Raw genomic sequence first — 11404 nt, 5'->3', positions numbered from 1 at the left:
GAAGTCTCCCAAGACGGAGCAGCAGCCGCAGCAGACCGACTCCAACCAACAGCAGCTTCTCTCTCCAACTTCATCTGAGGGTGCGTCCACCTAAGTTAATCTTACTTTATGTTTACTAAGGTTGCATTCATAGTTTAGTGTTCGGCTTTGGAGCAACAATTTAATTGCATCAAAACTCCCCAGCAGCTTGGTAACTTTGTTTTGTTTATACTTTCCAGATGTGAAGATGTAAATGCATGATGACAAATGACATCTGATTATCATTTAAAACGCCATTGGTTGTTGTGCAATCTTAGAAACTGTTTTGATGAAACAAAGCAGCTCTGAATAACTCAAACAAAGCCTATTGTACATAAGTAGAATTATTTAATTATCAATCCACTTATTTCTTATCTAAAGTTTGATGATGGCTGCTTTACACCCTAAAAATGCAGGGGTCTCTACCTAAATATTAGTAGTATTAACAAAAACAGTGGACTTAAAAATCCAGGGGTTATTACTTGAATATTATACAGTAGTTACCGTAGTAGTAACAATAGAACAAAAAACTGTGGTTGCTACATTTTTTGAGATTTTGCATGCATGTTTATTTGTCTCTAACAAGGTATATTATACATACAAAACTTGGTCCATTTCACCTAATAATTTTGCTAAGGAAAGTATGGTCTTATGTTGAGCACAAAACCTCCCAGAAGCACAAAAGGGCTCAGTTCTGCTAATTAATATGTGGAGGGTTCTGCTGTGTCAGCATTTGCCAAAGTTGTGTTATATTTCCATATTTCCTTATTCCACTCATACTTTGACTCATGAGTTCTTATACTTTTTAAAGTTTTTATGCAGAACTGTTGCTGATCTTAAACAAATAAATCTCATATCGTCTGTGTAGCACTTGAAGTAGATCAGTCTGTTTGGTAAGGTTAATGTACTTACATTATTCTTCCACTTTTTTGGTTTAGTATGAATCTCGTCGGTTTTGTCAGACTTGGATGTTAATTTGAAATCAATCAATCATTTCCATATTATTAAACTTCTGACCTTTTATAGGACCTTGTGATGTGCTGTGGATAAAGTAGTTGCTTTCCTTTACTTAAGTAAATGTAGCAATACAACAATGTAAAATATTTCCAGGTAAAAGTACCGCGTTAAAAATTTTTATCTCACAAATTTGTATTCATATTTTGGACTTTTCCCTATTCTTTGTTTTTGCGTGAAATATTTAGTAGTTTTTATTTCTTTGAGCCCCAAAATGAAACCATCTGATGAGTTTAGAGTGAAAATCACTGCTAACACCTAAAAGACAACAGAAGCATGACAAGGAGCCCCAAACTACAGGCTGTTTTTATTGTAAGAGCTAAAAAGGTTGGAAAACCTCATTTAATCCTTACTAGTATAGGCTTATCATTTTTATTTTAAAACTAAATCTGAAAAGTAATAGGTATCTAAAGCTGTGAAATGTAATGTAGTGGAGTAAATAGTGCAATATTACCTTCTGAAATGTGGTGGCTTAAACTAAAAAAGTGGAATAAAATAGAAATATTGTCTGTCTGCCTCCCTTCCTGCCTGCCTGTCTGTCTGTCTTTCCACTTGTCCCTGTGCCAGTCTACAGAAGGTAAGCATGTGTATTTGTTCCACTGGTGGTTAAGGTAAAAACAGAGCTTTCACTGTGTTGAATGATGACTCATTCAGCCAAACTCCGTCCAAAACTTGTCTCCTTGACTAGCACATACGCGCCCACATTATGCAACAGTGTGCCTCATTCTCGTGCAGGTGTTTGTTTGTATTCCAAAAACCTGTCGTACTGTGTTCCCCCTGCTAGCACCTTATGAAAACAGCTGTTGTGTATTTAATGGGTAAATAAGCCTTGCTACCCACTAATTATCATGGCAGTAATTTTGTGCCTTCCTGCTCCGTGTCGTAGGTATAGACCCAATGTGGGTTGAGGGGTTGATGTCAGTTTAGTTCTGTCATTCTGAGTACACTGAGGGTCTTTGTTTACATCGGTTTGATCTGTTCACTCCCAAGTTAATACTTGCTAAAGCACTCAGTTTTGGTTCACTGTTTTCACATTTATAAACTAGTATTTTAAATGTCTTTGATTTACCACAGATAGAATTGACTTGTTAATGGGACTTTAACAAAGTCTTCCTTCACTAGTTCTACTTTTACTTGGGTTGTAGAAGTACTATTAGTCCACCACCATACTCCTACTACCATACTATTTCTTTTCTTTTAATAAATCCTTACATTAGTTCTTCTAGGGCTGCACTTAACAATTATTTTTGTTGTCCATCAATAACGGGTTTTTGTCTCACCTAATAAATTAATTGATTTGTCTATAAAATGTCAGAAAATAGAACATTTTCAAGAAATATTCAGTTTATTATCTTAAAGAGACTTGAATAAAAACAGCCGGCTAGTTGTAATTTTTTCATAACATTCATGATAACATGATTTCACACAGAAGACCACAGTAAGACTAACTGTGGTTTACCTCCATGATTCAGTTATTGACCAATTCTACATACATTTGTCTCTTAATAGACATGATTAATATTTATCTCTCTGTAACCACAAAAACACAATATTTGTGAAGTAAAAATAAGTTACCAAACACTCAGTGTCTCTTTTTATCAGCCTCTTACAGAAAGGGGAGTGACTGTAAAATACCCTCCACCCAACCCACAAACCTACATGGAAACCATGTGTGATATAAAAGTGTTGCACATTGTTGTTTCATTGGTCACAAACTTTAACACACACACACACACACACACACACACACACGGTTCCAGTTTTTTGAAGCAGATGTGAAGCAGATGAGTTTAATGCAGGAATGAAAGGAGCATGATAGGAATTCAGACTCGAAAAACTACGTAGAAACTAACGACTAAACGGGCACACTGCTACAAATGCACCAGAGTTTACTGGACAAAACATCTGTCATTTAAAATATTCAAAAAAGTAAGAAAGACTAAAAAAATGTGTGTTTTCCATCCTCTCTCCTCTTCCAGTCGCGCTACGCAGCATCCAGCCTAAACCATCATCACCATGTCTGGTCAAGGTGCCACCCCAACTCCATCTCCTGCTCCCCCTGCTCCCACGGGACCCCCACCGAAGGTGACAAACCGCGGCCGTACCGCAGTTTCCATCTCCAGCTCCAACTCGGACTCTATAGACGTACCTGAGTTTGAGCCCTTCGGTTTACCGGGCCCAAGAGGATTTCCACCAATGACTGGTGAGGGAGTACACTGTAAAACGTCAGAAGGGAATTTAGTGGACTCATTAACTTAAATTTGTAAATTTGATTAATTTCAAGATTAATCCAAGTCCAAACAATAATCTATTATTCATACAGAAGTTACTTGTTTCTTAAAAAAAAAAAAAGACTTGAAGGGCAGAAGACATGTCACTTTTGGTTTGAGAAGACGTCTTTTTCTCGACAGTGACACAGTTTTCAGTGGTTTTCGGACATAATTGACACATGAATGACGTCCAAACGGGATATATTCTGCTCGCTTCCTGCAGCTTATCACTACATTCCACCCTATGTTATTGTCAAAGAGCTGCAGAATTAGATATATCCATATGTCATTGGAATTAATGTGTGCATTGAGTACATTCGAGTACAGCCACAAAGAGTGGTTGTAACGTCAGGGTTAGGGTTTGTTTTTGCCTAAACTTTCAACAAAAAAGAATCTTATGTAAAAGAATTTTTTGACTGTATTGATTACAAAAATACACAAAAAATAGGCACCAATAAACAAAATTTGCAGTAGACATAATTGAAAAAAACAGTTTAAAGCTTTAATGCTAATATGATATTAATATAATATGAATGAACATCCGTTACATTAAAGCCATTGCCAAATGAGTTGCTACAAAGCTAATTAAGATTATCAGCGCCACACAACTCTCTCTGTATTTCTCAGTATGGCTGTGTTCAGAAGATTGTGTCATTCGGTGAATTTCTCGCCTGGAAGCTTGAGTGAAGATAATTAGTTCTTCTGAAGAGTCCATTACGTTTTTTAATCCTCCTTGGCTACTAGCAAGGGTGTAGTGCGCAATCACGGAAGGCTTGTATGATGCGGATGCACCGACAGTGTTATGTCTTATGTCATTACTTAAAATTCCTCATGAGGGCGACAGAAACAACGCACTATAGCTTTAAACCATTTTATTAGTTTTTTGCTTATGTAGAGGGACTTTGTTTCCCTGAACCATTTCACTGAACCATTTGAATCTACTCTGCTTAATTTTACTAAAAGCATTTTATTTACTGAACTGAATTAACAAAAACAAGTACTGTAGCACTATGTGCACAACTACAATGTCAGATGACCATTGTTTGTTTTGTGGCTCAGCTGCTGCCTGTCCATCAAATGTTATTGAAATCCATCTATAGGTTTTGAGACATCACGCCCTCTCTCCTTCTCTCTCTTTCTTTTTCTCTGTCTGTCCATTCAGAGTATCTTGATATCTGGGAAGTGGACATGATGAAGAGACCCGAAGAGCTGAACAAGAAGCAACACCACACCGAGTTGTTCAACTCAGACTATCTAATTGTCCGTCGAGGACAAGAGTTCCAGGTCGAGATCACCTTCAACCGTCCCTACAATCCTGCTGCAGACAAGTTTGCTGTGGAGTTTGTCATCGGTGAGCCGCTCGTAAAACGGGATATTTTCCATCCTGCAGTTTGAAACTCTTTTGATTGTGATCCCTTGTCATTTGCATAAATGTGCTGCTACTCCCCATTCGCCCAGGCTCCAGCCCGCAGTTCAGCAAAGGCACCTATATTCCTGTCTTCACTGCCAAGGAGCGTCCGAGCCCCTGGGAAGGCCGCATCACAGACACCGGCGACAACACAGTCACCATGGGCATAACTCCTGCGGCAGATTGTGTTGTGGGGAAGTACCACATGTACGTAGCTGTGGTGACGCCCTTCGGCATCCGCAGGACCAGACGGGACAACAGCCGAGACCTCTACATCCTCTTCAATCCCTGGGTGTCAGGTTGGTTTCGGCTTTTTGATCACAATTTTCTTTCTTTTTTTGCCTTTTTATTGGCATATTTCTTACTTTTGTCATTAAACGTCCACATGACCTGCTGTGGCTTTCCTCAGCTGATGCTGTGTTTCTGGATGATGAGGAAGAGAGGCAAGAGTGTGTGATGACTGAGATGGGGATCATCTACCACGGCGCCTACGACGACGTGGCTGAGAGAAATTGGAACTATGGACAGGTAGAGGAAAAAAACAGTCAAGGACTTCAGGAATGATTTTCCTAAATATTTTTTTGACTTGTGATTTTTGCCACCTAGTTTAACTATGGAGTCCTGGATGCCTGTCTGTACATCATGGACCGGTCTGAAATGCCCATCATCAACAGAGGAGACCCCATCAGGGTGACCAGAAAGGCCTCTGCTATGGTGAGAAAGTATGACATCTTCTAGAACACATCAAACTGGTTTACAGATACATAAGATATGTAGTGAAACTCTAACATTATTGTGCAGTAAAATGTATGATATCACTGATACAGTGAATGGAGTTATTATTTTCTTTTCATAAAATTGCACTTAAATTGTGACACCAGCCTGAAATATCACAAGCTGTATTCTTAAAAAAAGTGCGTATAGTATGTTGAAATAGTCATAGTACTGTATAAATAGATTAATGATAATAAATATTTATTTCATATATAGATGGACTTTATTAATCCCAAATTGGAAAATGACTCTGTTATAAGCAGCAAGTACCAAGGACATACACAATGCTCACTTATACACATACAGAAAATACAAGAAATATACTAGAAATAATAAATAAGAGTAAAAATAAGATATCATGTAGGAAGGCAAAGAAAATAAAGCCAGACTGAAATACATACTTAGAGGGATGAAGAGAATGTACATGTATATACAAGTGTAGAACGAGAAGAAGTGTGCAACATGCATACTGTACATAGTATATATATACAGTGTATATATATATATATATATATATATAACTAAATACAATTATAAAATATTAAACATGCAGCCATAATGCAAACTAATGTTGTGATTTTAAAAATAGATAAACAGAAATTAGAAGAAATAAAATTATGGTAAATTAGGAATTTTTTGTGTGTGTGTGTATGTGTGTGTGTGTGTGTGTGTGTGTGTGTGTGTGTGTGTGTGTGTATATATATATATATATATATATATATATATATATATATATATATATGGCTGTCAACTGGATCTTTCCAAAAATGTCTAAAATCTGATTTTGGCTTAGCTGAACTCTCGTGATGACGACGGCGTGCTGGTGGGGAACTGGAGCGGCGACTACACCTACGGAGTGGCGCCTACTTCTTGGACTGGCAGCACAGACATCCTGCTTAGCTACGCCAACAGCAAGATGCCTGTCTGCTACGCTCAGTGCTGGGTCTACGCTGCTGTCTTTAACACCTGTGAGATATATATTGGATCCAAATAGCAGCATTAAAAAAAACGCAAACGTTTTTTGCTTTCCAAACCCCTCCCTTATGTCACTGGTGTGTGACCTCACTGTATGATTTGCCTCCAGTCCTGCGCTGTCTGGGCATCCCATCGCGAGTTGTCACCAACTTCTACTCCGCTCACGACAACGATGGAAACCTGAAGACCGACATCATTCTGGATGAGAACGGCAGGATCGACCGCGCTCGCACCAAAGACTCTATCTGGTAACACATCTTCTATGTCGCTTCCCATATCAGAGAGAAAGTTTTCACTTGTTTACATGGAATTAAAAACATCTAGGACGTTTTCTGGATTACTTTCATGCTCCAAAGAGGAAGAACCCATTCTGAACACCCCCCGTCTTTTATAAGGTGCCTTCTTTAGACCAAAACCTTATATCATACTTAATCAAATAGCTGAATACATTCAGGCTTCCTTAGAGGGCCCTTTTTGATTTTAATTCCCCAATTTGTGATACCTACATCTTTTTAGGGCCACGTACAATCTGAACAAACAGAGAAACAGAGAATAAAACCGAGAACCTCAGATTACAACGCACACAGAGCGAGTGTGGCTTCATTCTCTGCTCGGGACGCCGTTACTCCTCTATATCTTTATCTAGCAAATATTTGTCTGTTGCTATATTGCTTTTCTGATTTATGAGAACAGAACCTTTAAGGCCTCTATCACTAACACACAGGTTACGATAAAAACAAAACTGAACTTTTGTTAAACTGTCTCTAATGATATTTTAAATCACGTTCATCAGGAACTATCACTGTTGGAATGAGTGCTACATGTCCAGACCAGACCTCCCGCCTGGCTTTGGAGGCTGGCAGGTTGTGGATGCAACACCACAGGAGACCAGCGATGGTAAATAATAACAATAATAATAATACTAATAATTATATGAAATAATTGCTGGCTTCATAATAATAGGTTATGGGTTGTGAAGCGTTCTAATAATTGCTAATCTAATTATTCAAAGAGAAATCACAAAATAACAATCTCTTCCTCCATTATCCATAAAGGCATGTACAGATGTGGTCCTGCATCAGTTAAGGCCATAAAACATGGGCAGATATGCTATCCATTTGATGCTGCCTTTGTGTTTGCTGAGGTGAGTTGTAAACAACATTATGTTTGGTGTTATTTTCTGTAAAAAAAAAAAGATAATGTTTGTGTCTGTTATTGCTAAGATCAAAGTTTTTTGGAGCATCTCTGTCTTTCTCCCGACAGGTCAACAGTGATGTGGTGTTTTATTCCCGGAGTAAAGATGGGACCATGGAGCCTGTCAAAGTGAACCGGACTCATGTTGGCCGCATGGTTGTGACCAAAACTCCAGGAGACGTGACCCGCCGCGACATCAGCGACCAATACAAGTTCCCTGAAGGTCAGAGACTACGTTTGACACACATCGCAGTGTTTTTGTTGTTGTTGTGATTAACAGTTATTTATTTGTTTATAGCACAACACACATGTTCACCCCCTGTCATCACCACCCACCCAGATAAAAATCAAGAAAAGATGAAAAAGTAACTACAATATTCAAGACCATACACCTAAATAATAACAAAAAGACAATAAACACGTCTCTCCCCAGCACAAAGCTTCTTAGGGGCACTCCAGAGAGCTCAGGTAGGTACCTTGCCCATTTCCTAGTGTAGCCAGCCAATCTGGAAAACCATTTGTATGACAGCTTTTCAAGAGCCCCCCTAGCCATCTCACAAGCCCACTCTTGGATTGATGTCACCCTTTCATTCCTCCATCCTCTTAAAAGAATCTGTCTGGCTATCCTTAAACTGGTGTGGACCCAATTTACAGTGTTTTAAAAGCAAGCAGAACCATTTTCTCTGCTGCAGCCTCAGCTTTTGATTGAGATGATTAGAGCAAGTTATTTATACAAATTTTCTATAAATAATTATGTAACTGTACGTTTAAGAAAAGTCCTCTTAAATCAATCAGCCATCACAATTAAAATGCTGAAGGAGGCACCAACATGAATACAGTTATCCTGGACACAGCTTCATAATGAAAACTGCAACCTCAAGCAGTCTCTGCATCAATGTAAGTCACTTTGTTTTTCTTACTGTGGAGAATTGACAGGTACCAAGCTAATTAATGATGATTGTGACTAGGTGTTGGCACAGTCGGCTGTGTTCTGGCAGCAGAGGACCAGCCATTTGCTGCTACGTGGCTGCCGGAATTGGCAAGGTCTTTTGGGGTGTGGACTTTGTCTTTATCAGTTCCATTTGGCTTCATTATGGCTTGATTTTGGTGTGACTTGGCACTGAAGGACCTCAATACCTGGGCCAATTCTGGTGCTTGACAATATTGGCATTAATTTGGCAACAAGGATTTGCTGCTTTGAGCTTAAGTTTTGTTACTGAAGGACTGGATATCTGCAAATAGGCTATCTTTACACAGATAACCAGGAAGGCAAAGCCTGTTAACAAAAACATTGATATTATCATTATCACAAAATATATAATTGTGCAAACTGGTATATTAAAATCATCCAATCTAGGCAGTACAGAGGAGCGGACCGTCCTGGAGAAAGCAGAAGAATACGGCTGTCAGCGAGAGAAATCCAACCCTCCTGTGGCGGATGTTGACCTGGTCTTGCCCACCCTGGAGATCGGCATGGGCGAAACTTTCGAGCTGAGCCTGGAGTTCATAAACCGCAGCACCCAGCGCCGCACCGTGGACGCCTACATCAGCGGGAGCGTGGTGTATTACACCGGAGTCACCAGCTACGAGTTCCTGTTCCGGAATCCCACAGTGACCATTGGTCCCAACAAAAGTGAGAGCGGCAATTATTTATTTATCACCCATAAAAATAGACTCAGAAGTATTTATATGACTTTTTCACTGTTTATTCAGCAACAACAGGCATTGTCTACATGTTAAGGAATATGTAAGCACTGTTAGAAATCAATTAGACATCAATAAAACTCTTTCTAAACACAAGAAAGCCCCCAAACATATTTAGTCCTTTTCCTCAGGAAATTAGAGAATCTTGGAAAACACATCCCATTAAAAGAATGTAATAATCTAAAAAAAAGGTCAATGTAGAGAGAGCAGTGTTTCTGTGTTCTCTAGGTGTGACGGAGTCTGTGATGGTTGAGTCTAAGAACTACATGAAGCATCTGGTGGAACAGGCCAACCTTCACTTCATTGCTACTGGGAAGGTCAAGGAGACCGGCAAGATCGTCACCGCCATGAAAGTCGTCACCCTGCACAATCCCAAACTCATCGTCACGGTCTGAAAATACGCTCATATTCTGGCTAGATGTGTAGCAAATCTTATTTGTTGCCATCAGCTTTTTGGGACACGTACACTTACTTTACAATCTAATTGCATTAATACATTCAAGAACTTGCTTGATTTGTTTTTTCATGTGTCCTTTGTGTACTTCAGGTGTCTGATGGCGGCAAAGTTAATGAAGAGATGACGGCAACTGTGGAGTTTACAAACCCTTTCACCTTCAGCCTGAAGGGTGTCTACATTCGCATGGAAGGACCCGGACTCATGCCGCCCAAATCCAAATATTACAGGTCTGTCTAATATGTTAAGATTTCAGTGAGATGTTTAGATGTTCTTGGTTGAAGTTGGAAATGATTTTTCTAACTAAAGGTGGGATTTATTATTTGAATAACCACACAAACCTTAAGCTGAGGTGAAAATCACTTGAGTTTTCACTTCACTTCATTTTTTATCATGGCAATCATTGCGTCAATTTATGCACAAAGTTTTATAAATTCCTGTTAGAAGGAAATGTTTATGTTGTATGCAGCTGAAATTCCCTTTCTATGTAACAAAAAAACTCTCATCATGCTGATTTCAGTCTGATCCCAGGAAGCTCCTCCCTGACCTGGACCGAGTTTTTCACCCCTCAGAGGGCTGGCAAAAGCAGGGTGATTGCTTCTCTGGATTGTTCTGCTGTCAGGCAGGTCTCCGGCCAGGCGTCCGTCACCATCGAGCCCTGAGGATCACTGTAGGATCACTGACGCCAGACAGCATTCACTTATTTACACAGTATAAGCCTAAAGCATAGTTATTTCTCTGCAGGTTTACCACAGCGTAACAGGTGTAGCTTCAGCATTTACTTTACATTTATTTTTAGTCATACAAAAAGAGAGATCTCTTTGGAATAAAAAAAAATAGTTCATTTTTAAAATTGCAATTTGTTTAAAAAAAAGATGCTAATCTAGACATTTGGGTCCATTATCAAATAATTTGACAGTTAAAGCTACAGTGCGTAGTTTCTGTCTCCTCCATGAGGAATTCTAAGTAATGACAACAACACTGTCTGCGAATCAACATGATACAAGCCTTCCGTGATGACACACACACACACACATCCCCCCCCCCCCCCCCCCCCCCCCCCCCCCCCCCCCCCCCCCCCCGTCCTCGATGCAGTTGCCTGTAGCCCAAAACGACACAGAGGATTAAATAAACATGATGGATTCTTCAGAAGAGGTAGTTATTTTCACTCGAGTTTCTGCACGGGAAAGTCACCGGACGACACAATCTTCTGAACACAGCCATACTGAGAAATCCAGAGAGAGTTGTGTGGAGCTGGTAGTCTTAATTAGCTTTGGAGCAAATCATTTGGCAATGGCGTGAATGTAACGGACGTTAATTAATATCAAAAAGTTACGCATCAAAGCTTTAGAGGGCAACTAAAATAGACAACAAAAATGAAAAAGGTTTGGGTGAGAAATCTATTTTTGCAACTAAAGTTTATTTCTCAAAATTCCAAAGGTTAATTAATTTAAGCACAGAATGAACATATCTGTCTCCAAAATTTCTCCCTTTAAAGCTGCAATGGTCAATTTTTTGCCATTCAGAATTCTTTGTGGTTAAGAAAGATTAGCAACCTATTCCATGCAATTTTTCATTTAATAAACTAAATAT

At 39.2% G+C, this 11404-nt stretch overlaps 1 protein-coding gene across 3 annotated transcripts; it reads left to right on the top strand.

Annotated features, from left to right (window-relative positions):
- Positions 1–10518, top strand: f13a1b (coagulation factor XIII, A1 polypeptide b). 3 transcript variants are annotated; one of them, XM_034901423.1, is made up of 16 exons: positions 10–79; positions 1600–1609; positions 3012–3235; positions 4465–4653; positions 4761–5009; positions 5120–5238; positions 5317–5424; positions 6278–6452; positions 6569–6707; positions 7253–7356; positions 7515–7603; positions 7723–7876; positions 9011–9286; positions 9586–9746; positions 9905–10041; positions 10332–10518. In XM_034901423.1, the coding sequence occupies exons 3-16, from the start codon at positions 3049–3051 to the stop codon at positions 10471–10473; spliced, it is 2229 nt and encodes a 742-aa protein (XP_034757314.1). In that variant the 5' UTR covers positions 10–79; positions 1600–1609; positions 3012–3048; the 3' UTR covers positions 10474–10518. The 3 variants fall into 3 exon arrangements, with proteins under 3 accessions (XP_034757313.1, XP_034757314.1, XP_034757315.1); XM_034901422.1 differs by lacking the exon at positions 1600–1609 and having other exon boundaries at positions 1–79; XM_034901424.1 differs by lacking the exons at positions 10–79; positions 1600–1609 and adding an exon at positions 2755–2884 and having other exon boundaries at positions 3009–3235.
- The last annotated feature ends 886 nt before the right edge of the window (positions 10519–11404 follow it).

The sequence above is a fragment of the Etheostoma cragini genome, chromosome 19 (assembly GCF_013103735.1).
Source record: "Etheostoma cragini isolate CJK2018 chromosome 19, CSU_Ecrag_1.0, whole genome shotgun sequence".
NCBI lineage: Eukaryota > Metazoa > Chordata > Actinopteri > Perciformes > Percidae > Etheostoma > Etheostoma cragini.
This window is presented reverse-complemented; position numbering and strand designations above follow the sequence as displayed.